Source organism: Dendronephthya gigantea, unplaced genomic scaffold (assembly GCF_004324835.1).
Source record: "Dendronephthya gigantea isolate DGI-Jeju-01 unplaced genomic scaffold, DenGig_1.0 000028F, whole genome shotgun sequence".
NCBI classification, from domain to species: domain Eukaryota; kingdom Metazoa; phylum Cnidaria; class Anthozoa; order Malacalcyonacea; family Nephtheidae; genus Dendronephthya; species Dendronephthya gigantea.
The window spans coordinates 1,567,011-1,591,384 of NW_021163038.1; the positions used below are offsets into that span (position 1 = coordinate 1,567,011).

Below are 24,374 nucleotides of genomic sequence, written 5' to 3' on the forward strand. Positions count from 1 at the left end.
TCGTAAAATTCGAAGGCCCTTTATGTACGGATTAAATGCAAATTAGCGCACAAGCGACAGCCATTTTGTCACAAATTTCTGGTAAAGATACAGCATTCACATGGTCACGGCATCAGTTTAAGTTGTTCCAGCAGAACGTTTTCATTTGGCAGATCATGTTAAAGCAATGCTGCTATCATAACTTGGGGGGTAAAACACGCTGTGACGTGGGTTGGTTTTGATGTCGGGACAATGTGAATCCGGTATAATGTAAAAGGGGTCTAATATACACGAATTCGTTCATATCTATAATATAAGGTATTTCCTGTGCCGGTGTGTATTTCTAGACACACTGCTGTGTGTTTTCGTAATATAGACGTCATAAATTTCTATAAACTTCAAAGTGGACCATTATTGTGTTCGCGCGTGCGTATAATACACTAAGACCCTACGTATTTCCACTATACAGGATTCAGATGGTCACGACATCAGATTAAGTTGTTTTACGGTACCTCTGTACCCGCAGAACTTTTTCATCTGGCAGATCATGTTAAAGCAACAATGCTATCACAATTTGGGGATAAAACACGCTTTATTTGACGTGGGCAGTTTTGATGTCGCGACAATGCGAATCCGGTATAGTGTAAAAGGGGTCTAATATACACGAATTAGCTCATATCCATAATAAAAGGTATTTCCTGTGCAGGTCTGTATTTCTAGACACACCGCTGTGCGTTTTGTTAATGCAGACGTGACTTCCTTCTGGCATTAAAAAAGCTGTTTCTTTGCTGCCCTTCAACTTATTCAAGTGCTAGAAAGAATTAAACTATATGTGACCGTTCATCTAAGTGCTCACAAATCCCAGATTGAACAGAGAGGTTAAGATACCCCGGTTCCGGTATACGGGTACGGATAGCCTTATTTTGTTTAGTGAAATTCCATCAGTGTTTCTCAATTTTTTCGAAGGTTACCTGGACAATTCTTTTCCAGTAGACTCTAGCCTCTTAGGGTAAGCATTGTTTGTATCTTGAAACGTGCAAACAACAAGAAATTCCATGCAATGAGCAAATTATGGCTACCCCGTAACCGGGGTATCAACCTCTCTAATGTCTAAATCCGATAACTCGGATACGATGCAATACACAGACAGCAAAAGAAAGCAAAAATCTTTCATCGGCAGATCATGCAGGCAAGAAAAATTTCTGCCTTGTAGAGACTAAAAAAAGAGCACAGAAGCCTGCTTAAAGGCACTTAACGTTGCATAAATTTCTTAAAGCATAAAAGTTTCCCGACTTACGTAAATGTCTGGAAAACCATAGAAATCGTAGCTATATATAGCGAAAGAACTTTGGTTCGTTTAGCGCTTTCTTAGATGTGCGTGAGTCTTTTTATTAACACAAGGAACGATTTGGGAAACAAAGAGACTGTGACGACAGTGCAATGGTCTATTAACCTTATAATATGTTTGCGCTTGCATATAAATAAGATACGATCCAAACGGTCTAAATCAGTTTGGCAACTAAAGTGGAACAAGACGAAAGGCACAAAGCTGGCTAAAGTGTAATATACTATATAAGTGTTGATAGTCATCCTGAAAAAATGCCTACCATCAACAAAAAGAAATGTGGTTACATTAATGATGAACTTTTGGTACGTTTTTTAAGATTGCATGGTTATACGAAATATAGTTATTTCGGTAAATTTAGATCTTAAACGTTCTCAAATTTGATTTATCATCCAATATTCAGTGGACTTTCCTTCGACTATAATACACAATGAGACCTTTATGGCAAAAAGATTTGCACGGCTGTAAAGTTACTAAAGCAACTTAATTTAAATACCAAACATAGTTTAGGGGAGATAAAGGCGTGTGTACTCAGAATCAATATTTTTAAGGAAGCTTTAAGAGAATTTATGGCAAGATTCAAAGTTGGTTCATCTAATGTTGAGATTCAAATGAACTTCGCAAACAGTTCCTTTCTATAATTATTTATGGGTTATATTTTTGTTCCTTGCATGGCGTTTATACACTGTAAACCATTGGATTCGACAAACTATATTTTCTTGGCCTATTGTCCGTGTCAAGTCTATATCCATCTAAGAGATTACCCATCTCTTATAAAAATGGGTTATTTAAGACATATATGAAAATATTTAGTCAAACTAAAGAAACTGACCATCAGTTTTGCAGCGAATAGAGCGATGATATGATAAATTATCTGAAACATGAAATATGGAATAACAACGCTATTAATTATTGATTTCCAAAGAACACTTTGAAATAAAAATTACTAATCTGATGGCAAATTATAGAGCTGAGGTGATATGGGTAACAATATGGATAACAATGTTGAACAAAAGAATGAGTTTAAAAAGGCTTGTGCTTAACCACAATCCTCAAAATTACTGTAGTTAATTTTACCATTACGAGCCTCATGGAAATCAGTCTCCAAATGGCTGGCTGATAAGGCCATATATAGCGTGAAATAAATTTTTTATGTAACTATGTATGTAAGCAATATCACGATTGCAACAAGTTGATTTGTAACAAGAGATTTAATTGTCTAAAACTTTATGTCAATACACGGTTCAATAGACGGTAATAAATATAGCTAGTAATTAATCAAGCAAAGCCGCAATTCTTAGACTAAGGATATCACAGTTTTGCGTCATATACAGAGCTGAATTGTCAATTCGACGAACTCAAATTGTTCCGGCAGGGTTATTCTAAGAACTGCTAACGCCTAACCTCATCATTCAACTTCCCGTCAAGATTGCGGACGGCCTGCTATATACAATTAAGAGCAATGCAGTTTTGTACTTAAAGTGCTCTTTTGATGCGCAATTAATAAACCAGGCAATATCGTACTATGGCAACGATCATTATAGCATCCAGTTCTCTCGAACAACGGAATGAAGAATGAACTTTTTGTACTTTTTTGCGAGAGATTATAACTACTTTAATATTAGAGGTTGAAAGGGTCTTAGTTTAGAGGAAATTATACACACTTCAAATTCAAGCCACTGAGGAACAGTTGACGGAAAAATGAGTCAACTATCGGTTCTCCGGCAGGAATCGAACCTACGCTTTTTAAGTGGCAAGAGCATTGCATCCGCATTGCAAAAAGCGTAGTTTCGATTCCTGCCGGAGAACCTATAGTTGACTCATTTTCCCGTCAACTGTTCCTGGCTTGAATTTGAAGTGTGTATAATTCCACTCTAAATTAAGACCCTTTCAACCTCTAGAATTTACCAACATCGAGTGAAGTGACAAAATCATAATTGATTTAATTTAATATGAGTTTACTCCGTATTATGCCCCGTTTACACTACACTCAATTTATTGGCACGGCACGGCTAAAATGGGCACCCGTACCCATTTCATCTGTACTCGGCCTTTCTTTTGGTAGCCTGAACACTAATAAAATTGGGCACGGGTGCCCATTTTAGCCGTGCCGTGCCGATAATATCAGTGTAGTGTAAACGGGGCTTTAATTGACTAGAAGTTATTTCAATCTGGTCCTTAAAAATATATAGACAAACTACTCGACAGTAAAAGTATAAACAAACTTATCTCATGCGTATACACGATTATAAACGCACAAGTTGTTTTCGATTGATGAAGAGTCAAAACAGAACGAAACAAACCTCTGTGTTGCACCAAACGGCACTCGGCGTAGTTTATGTCGTTATGTCGTGTATGTCAAGCGCAGCACCGGTAGTTATTTAACCTTTATCCCTGTTTTGTTTCATTCAACAGAAAAACCTGAGCGTCTTTGAAGTATCATTTGTGTTTGCCGAGGGAGGGAAAACGCGAAAAAGGCAACCTCACTTACGGCCGACAGCTTGATTAACATTTGAGGGGAACGAACAAGCACATTTTGTTGTCGATTTTCGCCATTGCTATAGACAAAATATATCCGGACCCCTGCATGTCTTACTGTATTACTGGTCTTTAGCACATAATAAGGCAATTTGGCTACGCAAGAAGTATAAGATCTTATAAGACCTTTGTGTTTTATCGCCTTAAGGTGAACAGCAATGCTATGTATAATATTATCTGTTATAAAGAGATGCAAAGTCGTTTTAGCTCAAAATAACCGAAGAATTTCTTAGTCTGGGGTAGAGGGATGTTTTCGTTTGATGATGATATTTTTATGAAGTGTTGTGACAACTTTAGTCAATTTAACCATTTTTATTTTAATAACAATTGTACACGCCCAAAAATTGATCAGGTTGTCGCATCAGGGGTGAACAATGTTGTGCTGCACCCTGGGAACAGTATTGTTAGCAATGTTGTTGAACCTTGTTGGATCATGTTGGATGTTACAAAGAAACTTTTGTATATTGCATGAGGTAACGAGCATAGCACCCTGCGAGTTTGCCATTATGATGAATGCTTGAAAGAGACTTAGCATATAGGAATTCAAAAACTTTTTATTTTTTCCTGAGCAGACAAAAACCGCGGGTATATATAGCAAAAAATTTTGAATGCTATATCTTTACATAGGAATAGGTCAAGGCATGTATAATAATATTTTTATGTTTTGTTCTTTTTGTAACAATATCGGCTGATAAAATTCTAAGAAAAGATTCAGCGATCTTCGGTTATGACATGTTAACACCGCGGTTTAATTGCAACCGATGGATTTTAGCTATTTCGTTCTGGGCCGTCTTTATTTTTGTATTTAAATCGGTCATTGTGGATTGCCCACACATAGAAGTATTCTATCACATCAAACATCTTGACCTGTCCACGACACTTACGACTAAACAAAAACCAGATTGCATTCAGTCTTAAATTTCTTGAAGTGTTTATCACGACACATGCATACAAACTTTCATTTCAGGAATTGACAATGCATGGAGAAGCTCCTGGGCAAAACACATTCTCATCGCATTGAGTTTTAAATATTTCTTGAAGTGTTTATCGCGACACATATACTCTTTCATTTCAGGAATTGACAATGAAGAAGCTCTTGGGCAAAACACATTCTCGGGAGGCTAGCCCAAGCGAGATCGTTTACTCTCCGAACAAGGCGGGCTCCCCGATGAAAACAATTAGATCACCGAAAATTGAGAATGTTGATGCCAACGATAAGATTGTCAACGGACACGGAGGAGCTAAAAACGGAAAGAATGTCGAGGTCGTCGAACAGAAATTTGTCCGTCTTAAAAACTGGAATACCGAGAAACAAATTACAGACACACTTCATAAACAGAAAAATATGGTATGTTTTAGAAAACGTTTCGATGGATAAAAGTTTTAGGGTAATATGTACATTGCAATTCGTAAGACCAGAATGGAATAAAGTTTAGACACATCAAATCCTGGAGCTGGATAAGATTTGATCAAGTCCTATGACTGCTTAAACTTTGACATAGCTTTAGGTCAAGTTGGATGAGGTTTTCATTGATATAAGTAGGAGACTGGAGTCTTGGTCATTTCCTGGGATAAATCAAGATTCGACTTATTCGACAAGATTCGACCTACAAGACTTATTAGACTGATGAGGGTTTAGAGGATCTTATCAAGTTCCACAAGACTGGATGGAGTCTTGATCAATCCCTAGAACTGAGATAACAATCATAACACTGCAGTAGGATAGAATGAGGTTTCGCCCGATAAAGACCTTTGACGGATTGGAGTTTGGATTGATTATAAGGCTACTTGAGGGTTCTTCAAGTCGTTTGACATATGGGATTAAGTGCTAGGATTAAACGAATAACACATCAGATTAGGAAAGAGTGTTAGCGCTTCTTTCCACTTACGCGTTTTTTATACGCACGTACACGCACGTAAAAGCCGAAAACCTTCTAAGTTGTTGTGTATTATCAACTTTATGCCAGAAAAAAAACACAGCAAATCATCAACAGAATCTAACCCTAAGCATCTATTCAATCGTTGATCTCAAAAGGATAATTTAAATGATTTTAAACTCTCACGTACGTATACGTACGTATACAAAAAACGCATATATCGAGTGCATGACTAATCGCGACTAACTATTCTCTTCAGCCTTCGCATTGCGACGAGCATCGCTGTAAGGGTTCAATTATGTTTCCAACCAAGAATTCCTCAAACGGAGAGCTGATGCCCAAAGACATGGCAAAGAAAGACGCCGTTGATTTCTTGAGGCAATACTACGCATCCTTGAAGAAGTAAGTATGCATGACGTAGCCCGAGAAATAGCTAATATGCAAAATCGTGCAGTGTTATCACTGTTTATTTTCAAGTCCCACGTTCTCAAGTGTACGTCACTTAAGTTGGCAGCTATAAAAATCCATTTTCAAATTCAGATCGTCTAATATCTTCTTAAATGAACTCTAAAACTTTGATGGCTTTGTGTCAGAAGCAATTCAACCGATTTAAGATAGATTCGGAACCTGTTTGAGGTAGATTTTAGTATAACATGCATGTGAAAGAACTTAGAGAGTTCCATACCTGCATCAATGGAAGAGCGATTATAAGGCTTGATGACACCAACAAAATGATGCATGGATACCATTAACGACACTTGTAGCGGAAATAGTTTTCATGGGGAGTCAAACACAGAGTTCCGTGAGAAGCAGATATATGACAGAAAACAAAGACTAAAGCCAGGCTACTTTAAGTTTACCATCAGCCTGTGGGAAAAGGCAAAATCCGATCTAAAATATGATTTTCCATGAAAAAAAGTTCAGTATTTCCTGAAATGCCAAATTATGTTTACAGAGTGGATACCCCAACACACAATCAAAGAGTTCAACAAGTTTTGAAAGAAATCGACGACAGAGGAACGTACGAAATTGATGCGAAGGAGCTTGTATTCGGTGCGAAACTAGCTTGGAGAAATGCTCCCAGATGTGTGGGAAGAATCCAGTGGAATAAATTGCAGGTGCGTGAAGCAATGTACTTATGCCTGAAGAATGACCACCTCCAGAGTTATAGGGAACAGTCACATTAAAATACATCTTATTGGTGGGGAGCAGACTATCGTATCCCGACATTTTTTCATGAGTACCAAACATTGATTGCATTATTCCAAGAAGTGCTTGTATTCACATATACTATCGTAAATTCTTAGGTATTTGACTCCCGAGATGTGTTCAACGCCCAGCAGATGTTTGAAGCAATTTGCAAACACATCAAATATGCAACAAACAAAGGAAACCTGAGGTAAATACTTTAAAAAAAAACACAAGTGGGAACCTCCGTGTTTCCCCGGTCGCGTCAAAACAAATGATACAAACACGCACTAAAACGTGGTCTTTAATGCTTTTTCACTAAATCACCGTTTCAGATCGGCCATAACCGTGTTCCCTCAAAGGCGAGGTCCAGGAAGAGACTTCAGAGTTTGGAATTCTCAATTGATCCGATATGCAGGGTACAAGAAGGAGGATGGCACAATTATTGGAGATCCAGCCGGAGTCGAGTTTACAGACGTAAGATGCCTAAATATTTTATATTCTTTTTTGAAAATTACATCATTGGCCGCGGGGGCTTCCATATATCGCGGGCCTATCACCTTGCATCTACTAGCTACCATTGAAACCGAGGCTACCAAGCTAATGGCGTAATTTTTAAACGGTTTTTTCCACCTTAATATAACTTGGGCGAAGTAGTTTTTGTTTGAGGTATTTAGGAAACAAAAGCCGATACCTATAAACGAGCAAAGGCAACTTTTGTTATTTTCGTACCATTTCTGGAAACGTACTGACGGGCTTTTTCTCTCTCGTTTCCTTTGCCAGGTCTGTGTCAGTTTAGGATGGGAACCAAAATATGGTAGATTTGATGTTCTGCCGTTGGTTCTTCAAGCCAATGGTGAAGAGCCCGAGGTGTTTGAAATCCCAGAAGATATTATTTTGGAAGTGGACATAACACATCCAGAGTACGTAAATGTAGGCCAGTGAACTCTAATGCAACTAGAGCGATAACTGTGTCAGGGTTGGCCAGATAACTTTTAATCCCTCGTCATATAGGTTCGATTGGTTTGCCGAGCTAGGATTGAAGTGGTATGCAATACCTGCCGTTTCCAGTCTTATGCTGAATTGTGGTGGAATTGAGTTCCCTGCAATTCCCTTTAACGGATGGTAAGTTTAAGCAAAGAATACCCAGTTTACAGTTGAGAGCCCAACATCAAGAAAGAAGGTTGCATGCGATCCTTAGACTTGTTTTCTAACTTCATTGCACGGTGATTTATCCAATGCTTTGACCTTTTCTAACTTCTCGTGCAATTCGGAAAATCGCAAGAAGCGTATTTGAGTCAAGTCACCCCTTGATGTAGATTTAGAGAGCACGATTCTGCATTGTGATTCTGCTATAAGGGTTTGAAAGAGGGCAACACTATATACCAGTATACGTTTAACACTTTTTTTCCACTTCTTGATGAAAATTAATTTGACTTAGTTCGCTTTAAGGGCCTCTCTTGGGTTTCCACCTTCCTTTTTCTATGCCTTTGAACATCGTTCACGTGTATACTTCCATCTTCCAAAGGTACATGGGGACAGAAATTGGAGCCAGGAACTTCGGGGACACCTACAGATATAACATGCTTCCGGTACGTTCCACAACCATGAGATACATCGAGCCTTGACGTGGCAGTTAAACTAGGAAATCCCAGGGGGGGTTTTTCTATTCACTTTGGAATCTTCACTCAACGAGTGTTGGTATTCTCATTTGTAGATTGTGGCAAAAAAAATGGGACTGAACACTAGCAGCAATGCGACACTTTGGAAAGACAGAGCGCTGGTAGAGTTGAATGTTGCTGTCCTACATAGTTACCAGGTAATAAGATTTTAGAAAAAGAAAATACATATAAAAAACAGTAGTCTGATATTATTATCACTAAGATTTTTTAACACCATTTTTCAGCTTGCCAACGTCACTATTGCTGATCACCACAGCACCACAGAGTCTTTCATGAAACACGTTGCAAACGAGGTTTGTATTTGGTCAAGGTGGAAGATATGCATTAAAGAATAAGATATGCATTAAAAGATAACAACAGCCTTGGTATTTCTTTAAGAAATTACATTTACTCTTAGGAACGTGCTCGAGGTGGTTGTCCGGCAGATTGGGTGTGGATTGTCCCACCTATTTCGGGGAGTGCTACCCCTGTCTTTCATTTGGTAAGTTGACAACATCTATATTTCTAAAAGAGCTGCTCGTACATTCTTTTCAAACTTCGTCTTCGGGTCTTTTGTAACACAAGCCTCGCTTCTTGCAGGAAATGTTAAACTACAACTTGAGACCCTCATACGACTACCAGGTAAGATATTTTAAAATTTAGATGATATATTTTAAGAAGCGAAGACGTAACATTGCATGTCTGACAATATAGATCAAGTCTAGGCAGATTTTCCATTTATTTCCTGTTCTGGTCCTTGACAGGAAGATCCGTGGAAAGTCTACAACTTTACCAGAACAAAAAGACCAAAAAAGAAACTTCTTTTCAAACAAGTCGCCAGGTAAGGATTTGTTTCGCATTGGGATGTGATTTAGACTCCATCAAATGCAAGTTCTGTTCGCTGTTCACTATTTCGTCAATATTTGTGTTTCATTTCTAACCAGTCTGTTGATGTTTATCTGCAGGGCGGTGAAGTTTTCAGCCAAGCTGATGGGCCAAGCGATGGCCAAGCGACAGAAAGCCACAATTCTCTACGCAACGGAGACTGGAAAGTCAGAGCATTATGCAAATCTATTGAAGGAATTGTTTTCCTATGCATTCAACCCTAGGGTAAGTAATCCACCGGACAATCTATCCCAGACTATGTCGTGTAAATATTTCCAAGAAATATTACGAGTTCCAACTTATACAATATTTCAGGTATTTTGCATGGCCGACTATGATTTCTCAGATATGGAATACGAAGAGCTTCTTTTGGTCGTTACGAGTACTTTCGGTAATGGAGATCCCCCTGAGAACGGAGAGGTAAGCATTGTGCTATTTTTTATCGTACAAAATTTCTTTCCATACATGACGATACGTAGCATTTCGGAGATAAATTGGACATAACTACTGAGTTCACAGCCATGAATACACTTTTCCCTTCCTCTCTAGAGTTACGCGCACGAACTTTACGAACTCCGACATCCTCCGAGGTAGTATATTTCAATTATAGCAATTTTGCGGGATATTCTCCTGCATGCGTCGTACAACCTTGAACATCTTCCCATGCAGTTTCAGAGTCGTGGTTTCAAGGCAGCATCGTCTAATTTCGCCAATTTCTTCCATTAGCTGATCTGAAAGACTACGTAAATTTCTATTTTAATCGTGTTTTATCCATTTTAAGCGAGAGCAAATCAAAGTTCAAACGAACAACGAGTGCGTTACTAATGGAAATGAACAAGAAAAAGTCAAATACGAAAAAAGATGAAGATGCGCAGCCACTTGCAAATTTAAGGTAAAGAAGAAAGAAGAAATTTATGAAAAGCATTTCAACTTCCATCCCTGATTGATTTATAAAACGAATTTACCATCTTTACAGATATTCTGTGTTCGGTCTTGGTTCCAATGCCTACCCCAATTTCTGCGCATTTGCGCGATCCATTGACAAGCTGTTGTTGGAACTTGGCGGAGAGGCGATTTTACCGTTGGGAACTGGAGATGAGCTTTGTGGCCAAGAGGAATCCTTTAAGAACTGGGCCAAGAATGTATTCAAGGTAAATTCTAACAACATAATCTTAATAAAGAATTGAGGAATCCTGGTCAAGAACAGAACAAGATATTTCCTATATGCAGGATAGGATCTTAATTATAAAGTCTGTAAGATGAAAGAACCAAAGATAATTCCTCGTGCACAGAGTGCCTCTTATGAAACAATGGTAAACTTTTTTTTTCAAGGCGGCATGCGAGACATTCTGTATTGAAGATACCAACATGTCTGGTTCAGCCACACCCTTAGACACCATCTCAGCTGAATGGTCGCCAGATAAATTCAGATTTGTTGAAGTGAAAGACAAGCCTGCACCGTTATGTAAAAGTAAGTACATTTTCCAAGATCATCATGTGTTTGCTTTGAAAAAAAGAAAGGGCGTTCGTGCGACAAGCCTATTTAGTTTTGTTACATGCCAGGCTGACTTCGTTCAATAACGCTTGAAAGAGCACTTCTACAAGCTAATGTTTATCGTATATGATATTCAATTGATCTTTTAGGTCTCAGTGATCTCTATCGGGGAACGATTTACCCTTGCAAACTTGTTGAACAAAAAAATCTACAGTCTGGGGATGCAAGGTAAATTAGTCCTTTTAAATATTCGTTACAGAGTATCTCAGGTGTGTTCCTGTACTTATAACTGTTATTCCTTTTTCTAGTCATGTTACATTGTTAGTCAAGATCGATACTCAGGGAGAGAAGAGCTTAGCCTATGAACCTGGTGATCACGTATCAATATTCCCTGCCAATGACGTCAATTTGGTAGAAGTTCTGCTCAGCAAGCTTCACAATGCTCCACAGCCGGATAAACCAATCAATATGCAATCCTCCACAGTTGAATCAGGTAACTAAGGGACATATGATGAAAGGCTTAGTTAATTTAATATCCATAAGCTATGTTTGATTAGCCTGACAACTTTGAAAAGATAGTATACATCAAAGGAAAATGTTATCTGCATGGGGATTCAATCTTAGAAGTTTGGTTTCTTTATTAGCAGACAATATATACTCTTTTTTTTCATGTGTTTTAAAGGTCCTTTTGGCAAGGTGACGAAATGGTACTCGGTCAATAGCCTGCCCAATCCTTGCACATTGCGCGAAGCATTCTCAAGATACATCGACATCACAGCGACACCGTCACCACAAATGATCAACTACCTTGCAACATTGGTAAGACGAGATTCTGAAAGCAAATATTCGGCTACAACGATGTAAACAATTTGATGTTTCTTCATACAGGCCTCTGATGAAGCAGAGAAGAAGGAATTGGAAATTCTTGGAAAGGTAGGTTTAAATCGTTTGCATCTTTTGATACGAAGACAGTCGGTATATCTCCCACTCAAGCAATTTGAACTTGCCAGTCATATACCACAAGATTCTTTTAATTAGCTGTATTGAAAGTATAAAGATTATGAAGATAATCTTCTCAATTTGGCTTTTCCTTTTTTAGGGTGAATCTGAATACGAAGAGTGGAAGTACCATAAAAATAAAAACATTGTCGAGATGATTCAAGATTTCTCGTCCTTAAACCTTCCCGCTGCTCTTCTGTTGACGCAGTTGCCACGACTACAACCGGTAAGTTAAAAAAGAAAGAATTTCGTTAAAAGACATTTATATATCGCTAATGAGTTTTTTATATTCATCAACAGAGATTCTATTCCATCTCATCGTCTCCTCAAGCGCACCCAGGAGAAATCCATGCTACTGTTGCTGTTGTGAGATTTAAGAAAGAAAGTAAGTCCTCTGTTCTATACAATATCTTCTTGTCTTTGATATTTCGTTTTCCTTTCCCCCTAGTTTCCGTTTGCTTTCAGTGATAATGATCATTCTGTTGATAAATTGCTGTTGTTTCTTGCATCTGAAAACCCCGTAGAATGAATAATAAACATCTTTGTTATTTTTGACCACAGATGGACAAGGACCAGTGCACAATGGAGTATGTTCCACTTGGTTAGAAAGCCTTAAACCAGGAGATATGATTCCATGTTCTGTCAGACAGTATGTGATCACACCTATTATTTTGATAGATACCACTTTCACACGAAATTGAACAAGTAGTTTCGTTGGTTCAAATGACGATATTCAACGGTCACCTGTGCCTCAATTCATCTCAACACAAACTTTGAGAAAGAATAAATAATGCAACAGCTGAATGATGTTGCCCATCGAATAACATTTTTCAAATAATGTAATAGAGAAAGATAGATCCAAGAAACCATACACACTAAATTACTGAACAAGAAATAACTGAATTAGCAACACGTCGCGCCTCTTTAAAAGAATCCATTTACCTTTCCACTATTACAAAAAATTATTTTATCCATAGTGCCAGTGCATTTCACATGCCTGAGAATCCATCTGTACCCGTCATCATGGTGGGACCTGGGACTGGCATTGCACCATTCCGCAGTTTCTGGCAGCAGCGTTTGTTTGAAAAGAAGAATAAATTGACAAACAAAGGGAAAAATCAACGTAAGTCTCCACAAAGAAACATATTAAGAAGAGAAACACGACACCTCTGCTGTATGAAATACACTAGTCTACTTTTAGACTCGTCTTTTCCGACTCTATCAGTATAAATAATATTACTGAATTAGCTGCTTCAGCATATGAGTGTACATTTGATGATATGGAATTAAAAACATCGCAGTACAGATACGCAATGCTGAACTAGTTTTGTCGTTATCATAATTAAATATATTTTCCTTTCCAGGTCCGTCAACGCTTTCCAAGGACACGAATTCTACATGGGGTCCAATGACGCTCTTTTTCGGTTGCCGCAGTTCGAAACATGATGATATATACAAACACGAGACAACCCAAGCCATAAAAGAAGGAGGGTTAGATAAAGTATACACCGCATTCTCTAGGGAACCAAATACACCAAAGGTATCAGTAATGTTTCTCTATTTGACAAAAAATAATTCATCATTACTCTGGAAGCACAAATTACTCTATCAATGAAAACTCCAGCAGCTACCATGAATGATCACCCCAAACTGCCTAAAGACCTATCGCTTTAGGGAAATAGTGAGGACCTTTACAGTGAACTTGTACACAGTTCAGTGCTCAAAATTGCCGAGTTGAGGTCTACACCACCAAAACGACATGTAATGATAGTTCAGGACACATGCCATATTAAAAACGTCACTTTCTCTTTCAGACGTACGTACAAGATTTAATTAAGAAGCACGCCAGCGAGGTTTACGACATGTTAGTGAACAAGAGCGGACATTTTTATGTCTGTGGAGATGTTTCTATGGCAGATGATGTTTATAACTCACTAGAGGTGAACGGAAACTCAATGTATAATTGATACGCAGGAGAATGTGCTTTTTGGTTTCAAAATTGCTACCATTAAGCTCCTCGCCTGAGGCATTACGCTGCTATTATAAAGCGTCGACAAAACACAGACGAACAGAAGTTAAAAGCGTTTCCCAGAACACTATAAAACAACCTTTTTTTCTTTTCCAAACAGAGTGCACTTGAGGTAGTGGGAAAAGATCAGAATAACAATGTGAAAGACTTTGTGGAAAATATGAAGGTAACCCATGTTGTTACATCAACAACTTCCCCGAAATCTGCTTTTTACATTTGATAATTGTTGAAACCTCGATATACCTAAATCATTCTTAAAAATTTCGCCAATACAGACCAACGGCTATTACCATGAAGACATATTTGGCATCACGTTGAGAACAAAGGAAACGACCGACAGAGCAAGACAAAGTAAATGTTTAAGATGATACTAGCACCATAGACTTCAGAATTTAGCCAGTTTCCAGTGCTTAATAATATAGCTTGATGAAATTAAAGAACTTGTTATTTAAAGTCTTTTTATTGTTGTTTTAGAACGTGGAACCTATTCAGCAGCTTCAAGGTAAATAAAAATATCAACCGTATTTTTGTTTCCATTATACCCAGATAGATTTATTTCCTCTTGTCATTCGAGTGGTTAAAAATAAATATTTTTCTCTCTACAGTTTTGAAGTACCAGTGGCATCTGGACAAGTGGAAACGAACAAATAAAAAAAATGAACAATATTTAACATTAGCAAACAAATTAAGTATGGCATTAGACATGCATGAATAGTAATTTATAGATAGTCGAGGCTACGTTTACGCAAATTATGGACTATAATAATTGGTCAAAAATGACAATTTAAGGTAACAGCACATATACCTGTTGATATTTACATGAAGCCTGTTATATACATAGTTACTATTTCTCTAGTTTGCACAGAACAACAATGATCCAATTCGTTTGTATTAACATAGGAAATAGTACGGGTTAAACAAGCCCTACATGATTACGGTACAAAACCCGAAACTAGAGGTTCTGAATATTTTCTTAACTAAAACAGTAGAAACTAGATATTTGCTTTAACAAAGGTTTTTGCAAATAATAATGTTAAATAGACAGACCTTTGGGGTTTCCCTATATCCGCATAATTCATATTTAGAATAATTACTATAAAAAATATAAAATATTGTATAACTGCATTAATTTATTCAATGACTGTTGTCAACAAATCGTTTACAGAGTATAGCAGAACAATTGTAGTCATACAGTTGTGTAATGTCTATGTTTTAATAATATATACATATATATACCTTGTGTTCTATTTAGATCTCTTAATTATATCATTATATACATTGCTATATATGTATGTGAAAGTCTATCCAGGACCAGGCATTACTTATAAACACGAACGATTGCACAAGACATCCTACTTCTGGAAATCAATCTACCGGAATTGTGGTACACTGTATCCATGGATGAAAAGAAAAATATTAATCCGCTTCAGCTCACGTAGTTCTTGGCCATTTGAACTAAAACTGAAGTTTTTTTGAAACACCACCATTAATAAAACATGAAATTGCAATAACATACACGACCAAGTGATAAAACATGATATTTTAATGCCAGAGTATGGAGGATGTTAACTTTCAATTCACCAAAATTCATCGTCATTACCAAGATCCTCACTACTACAGCACATTGCTATGTGCTGGTTTACGTCGTGCTGTGAAATGCTGGAAATAAAATAAATATCAAAGCTTGACAAACATACATAAAGAATACATCTCTTTAACTTTCTCAAAAGGGGTTAGAAGTGACAATGCAATATACAATAGAAAAAGCAAATATTACTTCTTTAAAAAGCATATACCTAGAATGAAACTGTTTTGCACAGAATGGGCATTCTTCAAGGCTGACATCAGAGATTTCTGACTTTCTAAACTTTGATTGTCCATCAGGAATATCCAGTCTTCTTTTAACACCCTGCGAAAGATTCTCATTCTTAACAGAGCCTGAATATCTTGAAGTAGATGAATTCTGTCTGACTGGAATCATTGGTGACATTGCCTCATCACAGCAGGCCACCAAGGTACCATCATCAATGTCTTCGTCAACGTTAGCAAGTAAGTCATCTATGCCATCATTATCTGTTCCTCCTAACCTCTTGGTATCACCTTGGTCATTTTCTTCCATACCTTCTATAAAGCTTGTAGCCAAGATTTCGTCTAGTCCATCATCTGATCCAAATAAATCCTCATCTGATTCCAAATGATAATCATTAGCGTCTAAACGACTATTATTTGTACTATTATCACATTTAGATTGCTTTAATTTGTGACTATTTGTGTAAAAACTGGAGGTGCTTATGGCATTCTGCTTCCCACGCTCAGGCATCTGCTTCGGCTTTCTTTTATCCTCATACGATTGTTTATTTTGTGTCGAATGGAAACTTTTTGATTCAGAATAGTTTTTACCCGATTCGTCTTTGAATATACCTTGCCTTTTGGGGGGATGAGACTTCCCTACATATCTGTTTGTAAAATCTTGTACTTTCGGATCATTTTTTCCATTTAAACTGTACATTTCATTAGCAGTTTTAAATTCTGATCCATTATTTTTCGAGAACACAGAATTCCTCATAGACATACCATGTGGTTTATGTGATTCTTTTTTCAAGCTTTTATTTGAACTCTTATCGATTCCAGCTTCCGCTTTTCTTGTAGTTAAAGGTGTTTTCGTAGACGCGTATGTTTGGGGTTCTGTTTCTTTCTGTGAAATATTCTCGGAATAGTTCGGGATATTTTTTCTTTCATTAACAGATTTGCTTACTCGAATTGCTCCAGAAAAACTGTTGAACTTTGGTCTTCTCTGTCTTGCAATGACAGAATTATCTACAGCCCTACTTGTCTGCTCGGGTGGGGCTTTATAGTGCCAGCTGTTTTCTACATGTCTTCCTATTTTAGGTGGAGTATTGGGTACTACATCTTTACTGTCATGACAGACAATACTTTTAAGGCTTTTGGTAGATACATTTTTGATGTAATTTTCATCTTTCATACTTGTATTCTCCTTCTTATATTGACTTTGGTCAATTCTCCCCTTCTTTGATTGGTTGTTATATTTCAAAGTCCTACCATGTCTATTGCTTGCTTTATCTTTAACGTGTGAGGCGACATCAATTATACTTTCAACATTTATGTTTTTGCTTCCCCCAGTTGATTTATCTTCGCTCGAATTTTGGATCCTATCATCTTTTGTCAAATCATCATTTGTTTCCTTGGCTAAACCTGTATCCTCAAACTCAAAATCATCAAAGTCAAACCCAGACCACTCTTGAATATCATCAGTTAAATCAATTTCAACTACTTTCTTGCTACTCTGATTTGATTGTGTGTGGTCATTGTCAGTCGACCTCACAGACTTTCCCAATTCATGGTTAGAAACATCAGAACACTTATTCATTTTCTCATTGGAGCAAGGATATTCAATCCTTTGATTATCTTCCGCTATCTTTTCATTATGCTTTAAAAGGTTTGGCTCATTTTTGTCCTTTCGAAATTCATTTTTTGACTGTTGTTTTATTTGGATTGCAGGCGGTTCATGCTCGTCTGTTTCCATACAAAACTCATCATTTTCATTGAATGTATAAAACTGTGCTTTGTGAGAAAGAAAGTGATCCCCAAGTTTGGGCAAGTCAACATAATTGTTGTTCCCCATTCCATGGGAAGCACAACTATTTGAGCTACCGTGTGTCTCAGTTGATTTATCATTGACCTCATTTTGGGTTTCAGTTAGTGATTTAATCTGAAAAATATTATTTTTATGTCAGCTCAGTCCAATGAGGTTGAAAATACCCCCAATCATTTACATACTTTGAAAAAGCAGTCTGCAACCCTCCTCAAAATTTGAACCATAATTGTGTTTCATTGAAACACCACATGTTCATGGCAGTGTGGACAGCTAAATTGCTGCTCACAAGAACAAGGTGGGAGATTTTATCAATAAAGCAGTTGGCTTCAACCTAAATGCATTCAGCTGCTATGTACATATAGATCAGTGGCATAAAAAAGAGCTGACACATGGGTTAACGGTGGCTGTGGGAAAAAAGCTTTATTCTTTAGGTACGTCCTACTGAAACACCCACGCATGCTCATTTGTCGAAGCTACTGATCTCTATGTAGTAGCTGAGTGCAACTTTTACATCTTCTATTTAAGTACAAAACTGTGTTGGCTTTGCCTTCAGAGTCTCTGTACAACTGTGGACCGGTCAACTCTTGCAAAATGCAAAAAATGTTTCATTAACTGTAGACAAATGTTTGTCTACCCTATATTAGAAAACATTGACCATTGACACAATTCACATATACTGTGAATATCATGCTTTCATTTGCTTAGTTAAACAATTTTGCAATAAAATACATAAGTAACAGGTATACAATGTATTATTTGTAATACCTGATACATTTTATTAGCTGCCTTAGCTGCCTGATACATTTTATTAGCTGCCTTTCCAATTTGGAAACCCTTATCATATATAATAAGATGTACTTAGACTCCTACCAAAGGATTTAAAGGAAGAGGTGTCATATCCTTCCAGTTCTTGAATCTTCGCATCAGACCAAACAGCTTCATTCTAAAGTATTTATTCCACAAATCAGTATAGAACACTTCTATCAATAATCACAGGCGTGCGGGCCTAGAAATTAAAGGGGCCAGGGAAACAATTCCCACAAAAATTACTCAATTACCCTATTGTATTTTAATCTAGTCAGTGATTTGTATTGTGCATCATAATTACTACATGGTTGTCAAAATTTGTTCAACTGACTCAAGTCAGAAGGATTGCTAATTGCAGTAATATATTTACAACAAACTTCTATCTTCAATAAGCTGTGAAAAACTATATTATTAGAAGTCATTATAATAAGATTTTAAAACAAGTAATATATTTTTTAAAACAAGTAATATATATTTTAGAACAAGTACTATATATTGTAAACAAATTCTAAAAGCAAGTGGTAAAAGCAGCATTACTACAGGTCTAATATTCTGTGCATGTACAAATATCTGTGAATGAAATTTTAATACCTCAAAATCAACTCACGCTTTGCTGAATCTCGGGGAACCGGGCTCATGTAAACATTCCTGAATTAAACATACTCACCTAGTCTCAGAAATTGGTGTCTCATTTTCTGCTTTATTTACCAAATTTATCTTTTCTGGGCCTGAATTTGACTGGCCTTTACTCGAAGGCACTTCTTTAGAACATTTTTCAAGTGATTGCTTTTTAAAATATGAATTTAAAGCGGGCTTTTTAAACGATTTTAAACTCAAACCACATTTTCGTTTCCCGCCGCAATTTGCCGCCATATTTCAATTTTTGTGCTTCCGCTTGACGCTGCAAATTCCTTAGCTTCAAAAAACATTAAAAATGAAACTAAATGTTTTTTTAAAACTTTAATAAAAATATTCTGCATTGTTTTGAAATTAAAAAATCCGTTCACTTTTTTATAGTCGTAAAGTGTTTTTGAGCCATGAATATATATTTTTTAACAATGCCACCGGATTGTTTATGAGAAGGCTTTGGCATATAATATTTTTCATTGCAAAATTATTCGAAGTGGCAGCATATATTATCAACATTGACGATTTCCAAACACAAAAATGGCGACCGATGGGAACGAAACGGAGCCATTTATTATAGTTATACTCGGCTGTACAGGGACAGGAAAATCTAAACTTTCCCTTGAAATTGGAAAGCGAATCAATGGCGAAATAATAAGCGCTGATTCAATGCAGGTTTACAAAGGATTAGACATAATTACTAACAAAGTCACGGCAGAGGAGCGAGCGACAATTCCTCATCATCTGCTGGACTTTGTCGACGCAAAAGACAAATTTTCGGTGGTCGAATTTAAAACAATTGCGTTAAATGTTATTTCTGATATAATCGAGCGACAAAAAGTACCGATAATTGTCGGCGGAACGAATTATTATATTGAATCTTTGCTGTGGGAAAATTTGATCGATGAACGAAATGCTCGTCGAGCGGAAGATGAGGAAATTCAATCGGAGTTTCAAAATGTTGAAATCGGGGAACGAGACGAAGGTGGTTCTGCATGCAGCAGTGTAAGCACGCGAGTCGAAGAAGATGAACGTGAAAAACGAAACGAAGATAACAGCGCACGCGGTGGAAACCCGACAAGCACGATTAGCGCGAAATTTGAAAAAGAGGAAGATGACGATAGTGATAGTGATGCAACTAAAGAAAGCAGTTTGAAAATTCTTCATGATGTTCAGGAGAATTCTGAACCCCCAAACTCAGTACAGGAAAGCGGGGACTCGGAAATCCTTGATAGCAGTGTCCCACCTTGCTCCACCAGTAAACATACCATACACGATATTTCATTGCATGAGCAGCTAGCGAAAGTTGATTTAGCTATGGCGCAGAAGCTTCATCCCAATGACACACGAAAAATCAAGAGAAGTTTGCAGGTGTACCAGAAGTCTGGGGTCACTCACACGGAGCATATTGCACAGCAACAGTCGCGTGCGGGCTCCAGCGTGTACAGCGGACCAGTGAGATTTAAGAATGTTTGTGTCCTATGGTTGCAGTGTGAATTCGAGACCCTTGACAAGAGACTGAATGCTAGAGTTGACCAGATGATAGAACAGGGTCTTGTCCAAGAGCTGATAGATTTCTATATTTCTTGGAAACATGAATCCTCCGAATCTAAAATGTATAACAATGAGGGTATCTTCCAATCGATCGGTTTTAAAGAATTCCGAGAATTCCTAGATGGCGGAAACTCCAAAGTGGAGGAAAGTCCGGAATTGTTTCAAAGCTGCGTCGAGGCTATGAAATGTGCAACCCGTCGCTATGCAAGGAAGCAGGTGCGGTGGGTAACCAACAGATTCTTAGGTCGTCCCTCTACCTCTTCTCCCGGCGTGTATGGTTTAGATGCAACTGATTTAGAGAAATGGAAATCCGAGGCGCTTGAGAAAGCTTTGGACATTGTGAAATCGTTTAAGACAGGACAAGAGGTTGCACACGTGCCATTAGAGAGGAAAATTACTAGCATCGAAGCCAAGCATTCGAATCACACCTGCACCGTGTGCAACGGTATGATCATTATCGGCGATCAGAATTGGGAGGCTCATCTTCGTTCACGATCTCACCGCCGGTACCGAAAGAAACGTCAGAAATTTGAAGAAGAAGTTACATCAGCATGAAACGAATAAAATTTGACACTTCGAATGATTTGACTCAGGGCTGTCGCTAAAAGTTTAATAGAGGGTTTTATACTTATATATGCATTTGCACATAACCGTAAAAACAATAGCTAATAAAAGAAATCAGTCGGGCATAAGACGAATATATGAATATGCACCCCACCTCCCCCAATTACGTCTATAGCGACGGCCTGATTTGACTGTCAGTTTTCAACAATAGCAAGTGTGTATTTGTTGTCAATGTTAGAAGACAGTATAAAAATAGTATAAATCTAAATGTATGATTCTAATTTTATGAGTATCATTAAAACGTACGAGTCCTTATTATTATACATGTCGCAATAAAGTATAGAAAAATATAATATTTACAAACAGTCTTTACTGACAAGCAAAAGTTTTAAAAATGTAACAAATTCTAATCAACATGACTTCATGTACTTACAACACCGTTGAAGTTTATTCGTCAATATGAATACTGATAAATCATGCTCCAGTTTTATGAAAACTCACTGCAGCAGCGCGAGCATATCAGCATGTGACCACACAATAAACTGACGTCACAATAATGATGCGCGCGCAAAATTTCTCTCCAAACCATAATTCGGAATCACAACACGCAAATTGCCACTCTCAAATCGTAGATAGCTAAAGACCAATCTAACTATGAGCGAAAAGGACAGCGGAAACAGGAAAGAAAAACAGGACAAATACGACGAATTGATAATAGCTCAGCAAGAAAATATTAAAAAGTTGGAAAAAGAAATATCGATGTTGAAAAAGAACATCGAAAAATACTCCGAGACTTTGAGCAAGAGTAAAAAACGCAACGACGAAGTTGGTAACAGCATCGAAAAAATTTTCATAGGAGAGAAAGGAAAATTCCGAGAAACGTTAGAACTATTCTCGAAAATCCTAATCAACGTCGGAAAGTACAAAGAAAAACATGTTTCCATGATTTATGACAAGGTTATCGGAGAATTATCGTTGTCTCGGTGCCGTTGCAAGCAAGCGACGTTCAACATCGATTTTGCTTTGAAATCTCAGAAAGATGAGATGCGCAAAGAGAAGCATCTTAGAAAGATTAAGGAGACCGAGCCGTTGGACAAGCAGAAGTTCACAAAGGCGCAGTCGGCGCTGAACGCGTCGATCGTCGAGACAGAAAAGGCTTTTCATTCGTTGAAGGAGGAGCTGGAGTCGTTTGATAAACAACGCGTTGAAGAACTCCGCGCTGTTCTCCTCGCGTTCACAGAGAGTGAGCTCAAATATCATTCCCATGCGTTGGAGCTGTATTCGAGGGGTTTTAATATGCTACGTCAAAATGGTACGTTCTATGCAAACGCTAGTAGGAAGTTTACGATTTTCGACGCAGCCAGCTCGACGCCGCTGTCGCAATTTATGTTTTGAATAAGCTAGGGGGATTTTCTATATAGTTATGCTGTCTTTTAAGGCACACATTTTAACAATCATAAAAACGTTTTAACTAAGTCTGCCAAGACACTCGTCTTGCTAACATCTCGTTACATTCATGTTACAAAACAGCTCTTACGGCTGTCTGTATACCGTCATGATCATGAAGCAGTGAAAATGCTTATTTGAAAAATAATTAAAAGCCATCGCAGAAAAGTTCGGGATCAAAAGTTTATTCTTTGTTTTATACTACAGCGTCGTCGTTGAAGAGTTACAATGCGTCGTGAATCGTCTATTCCCCCCCTATTCTCTTATAATCCTTTATTTCATTTGTTATTTAGACAAAGACATGCTTTCATATTTGGATACAGTGCAAGACAGCAGAGCCTCTGCAAGCGACAGTAAGACTGATGTACAAGCTTCAAGTGCAAACTGACGCCGCAAAATATTGAAGACTGATGTACAAGCTTCAAGTGCAAACTGACGCCGCAAAATATTGAAGAATAGAAACCAGTATATCATTGCAGGGACAATTAGCAGACTAGTCTGTTGTTATAAAATATACGAATTTCGAATGTTTTTGATAATATAAATATTTTGTTTGTGAAGTTTTTTTTGCTAAACGTTTTCTACTACAACTACCTGTTTCATTCATATAGGAATTATCAGGTGGTGGACAAATCAAATAGGATGCAGCTTAGGCTTAGGCAGTTTCACAGTCTCATTACTACAATCTGCGGATTCAGGCAGACCGTTAAATGTGAATAGTTGTCGTGATAATTTCAACCGTTGCTCGATGACGTTTATAGGCAGACATTGACACGTTCCCAGGGCGTGGCTTCAATTTTTATGTTCAAAATCAAACGATGCTGACAAAGCCGACTAAAATGGGAAGGAAACGGAGCCATTTATTATAGTTATACTCGGCTGTACAGGGACAGGAAAATTTAAACGTTCCCTTGAAATTGGAAAACAAATAAATGGTGAAATAATAAGCGCTGATTCGATGCAGGTTTACAAAGGATTAGACATAATTCCGTCCCTAAAGATTATATAGTGTAATTGGTGTAAAGATTATATAGTAGATATATTTTGTTAATTTATGTTATCGCTACTAAAAGTTTCTCCCCTCCTAATGAGACGACCATCAAGTCATTATTATTTATGTAGATTCGCGCCACTCGACAATATATATAGTCCCTTGTATGAATATGTAGATTCGTGCAACTCCATAATTATAATCCCTGGGACATATACAATTATATACATTATTGTTAAATGTCATGTATAGCTTCATTGTCTGATTACTACAAATAATGTCTACATATTTTTTTACTTACATAAAACAAAGCAGAACACTTATATTTGTACCAGGCTTAAATATAATATTGCGCTTTTGCACATGATAGAACTCGTGTTTTTTATTACTCTATTAAATATTATTGACAGGTTGTTGCCATAAAAAATGATTAAATGAACACCGATTAATATAGAAAACTGAAAATTCGCGTCGCGTTGCCGCACGGCGTCCGGTCTGTATGGGCCTTAAGACAAAGTGAACGTATCATGCGGTTTATTTGCATTTTTAAACAATTGAACTTCCATACTTTTTAAAGTACGATGTGCTTCTGCATGTCGCGATCGAACAACATTTAGGTTCGCAAGGCATCTAAATTAAATGATTATTAACTGTATTGTTTATGTTCAGAAGCTTTATATTTAAGACTGGCACGTGTGAACAACACGCCAGAACAGGCGTCTTATTTTATTAAAACAGTCATAAAACGGTTTCATTAAACGATGAAATGGATC

At 37.4% G+C, this 24,374-nt stretch overlaps 3 protein-coding genes, 1 long non-coding RNA gene and 1 pseudogene across 7 annotated transcripts in view; 3 read left to right on the forward strand and 2 right to left on the reverse strand.

The window, feature by feature from the left end:
- Positions 1-15,155, forward strand: part of LOC114523867 (nitric oxide synthase, brain-like) — a 36,635-nt gene extending 21,480 nt beyond the window's left edge. For 3 of the 4 annotated variants that reach the window (XM_028544914.1, XM_028544916.1, XM_028544917.1), the window contains 33 exons: positions 4,938-5,210; positions 5,999-6,141; positions 6,695-6,857; positions 7,047-7,138; positions 7,263-7,404; positions 7,711-7,850; positions 7,942-8,052; positions 8,456-8,519; positions 8,645-8,746; positions 8,834-8,902; positions 9,007-9,090; positions 9,189-9,230; positions 9,353-9,429; positions 9,554-9,698; positions 9,789-9,893; positions 10,023-10,063; positions 10,255-10,365; positions 10,450-10,624; positions 10,806-10,944; positions 11,118-11,196; positions 11,277-11,461; positions 11,651-11,787; positions 11,857-11,901; positions 12,068-12,193; positions 12,268-12,352; positions 12,529-12,616; positions 12,945-13,090; positions 13,332-13,507; positions 13,782-13,907; positions 14,097-14,162; positions 14,272-14,347; positions 14,471-14,498; positions 14,602-15,155. In XM_028544914.1, the coding sequence (XP_028400715.1) occupies positions 4,938-5,210; positions 5,999-6,141; positions 6,695-6,857; positions 7,047-7,138; positions 7,263-7,404; positions 7,711-7,850; positions 7,942-8,052; positions 8,456-8,519; positions 8,645-8,746; positions 8,834-8,902; positions 9,007-9,090; positions 9,189-9,230; positions 9,353-9,429; positions 9,554-9,698; positions 9,789-9,893; positions 10,023-10,063; positions 10,255-10,365; positions 10,450-10,624; positions 10,806-10,944; positions 11,118-11,196; positions 11,277-11,461; positions 11,651-11,787; positions 11,857-11,901; positions 12,068-12,193; positions 12,268-12,352; positions 12,529-12,616; positions 12,945-13,090; positions 13,332-13,507; positions 13,782-13,907; positions 14,097-14,162; positions 14,272-14,347; positions 14,471-14,498; positions 14,602-14,647 (3,627 nt within the window). In that variant the 3' untranslated portion in view covers positions 14,648-15,155. Of the gene's footprint in view, positions 1-4,288; positions 4,336-4,937; positions 5,211-5,998; positions 6,142-6,694; positions 6,858-7,046; positions 7,139-7,262; positions 7,405-7,710; positions 7,851-7,941; positions 8,053-8,455; positions 8,520-8,644; positions 8,747-8,833; positions 8,903-9,006; positions 9,091-9,188; positions 9,231-9,352; positions 9,430-9,553; positions 9,699-9,788; positions 9,894-10,022; positions 10,064-10,254; positions 10,366-10,449; positions 10,625-10,805; positions 10,945-11,117; positions 11,197-11,276; positions 11,462-11,650; positions 11,788-11,856; positions 11,902-12,067; positions 12,194-12,267; positions 12,353-12,528; positions 12,617-12,944; positions 13,091-13,331; positions 13,508-13,781; positions 13,908-14,096; positions 14,163-14,271; positions 14,348-14,470; positions 14,499-14,601 lie in introns of those variants that run through there. The other variant, XM_028544915.1, reaches the window with a different exon arrangement.
- A 268-nt stretch (positions 15,156-15,423) lies between these two features.
- On the reverse strand, positions 15,424-17,384 carry LOC114523785. The gene is made up of 2 exons (XM_028544818.1): positions 15,793-17,384; positions 15,424-15,655 (listed from the first exon to the last, which is right to left on the reverse strand). The coding sequence occupies exons 1-2, from the start codon at positions 17,382-17,384 to the stop codon at positions 15,574-15,576; spliced, it is 1,674 nt and encodes a 557-aa protein (XP_028400619.1). The 3' UTR covers positions 15,424-15,573.
- Positions 17,385-17,538: 154 nt separating this feature from the next.
- LOC114523523 lies at positions 17,539-19,269 on the reverse strand. The gene is made up of 3 exons (XR_003687031.1): positions 19,087-19,269; positions 18,483-18,555; positions 17,539-17,726 (listed from the first exon to the last, which is right to left on the reverse strand). It is a non-coding gene; the product is annotated as an uncharacterized LOC114523523 (long non-coding RNA).
- Positions 19,270-19,586: 317 nt separating this feature from the next.
- Positions 19,587-21,155, forward strand: LOC114523786 (annotated as a pseudogene).
- Positions 21,156-21,818: 663 nt separating this feature from the next.
- LOC114523787 lies at positions 21,819-22,998 on the forward strand. The gene is made up of 2 exons (XM_028544820.1): positions 21,819-22,407; positions 22,904-22,998. The coding sequence occupies exons 1-2, from the start codon at positions 21,819-21,821 to the stop codon at positions 22,996-22,998; spliced, it is 684 nt and encodes a 227-aa protein (XP_028400621.1).
- The last annotated feature ends 1,376 nt before the right edge of the window (positions 22,999-24,374 follow it).

What these genes read in the sequence shown, in the direction of transcription:
- LOC114523785 (XM_028544818.1), bottom strand. Translation starts at nt 17,384, where the DNA reads ATGAATAAGTGTTCTGATGTTTCTAACCATGAATTGGGAAAGTCTGTG. An exon ending in GCAAAACAGTTTCATTCTAG is followed by an intron (nt 15,656 to 15,792) that starts GTATATGCTTTT and finishes TTTTATTTCCAG; the next exon opens with CATTTCACAGCACGACGTAA.
- LOC114523787 (XM_028544820.1), top strand. Translation starts at nt 21,819, where the DNA reads ATGAGCGAAAAGGACAGCGGAAACAGGAAAGAAAAACAGGACAAATAC. An exon ending in TCTCCTCGCGTTCACAGAGA is followed by an intron (nt 22,408 to 22,903) that starts GTGAGCTCAAAT and finishes TTTGTTATTTAG; the next exon opens with ACAAAGACATGCTTTCATAT.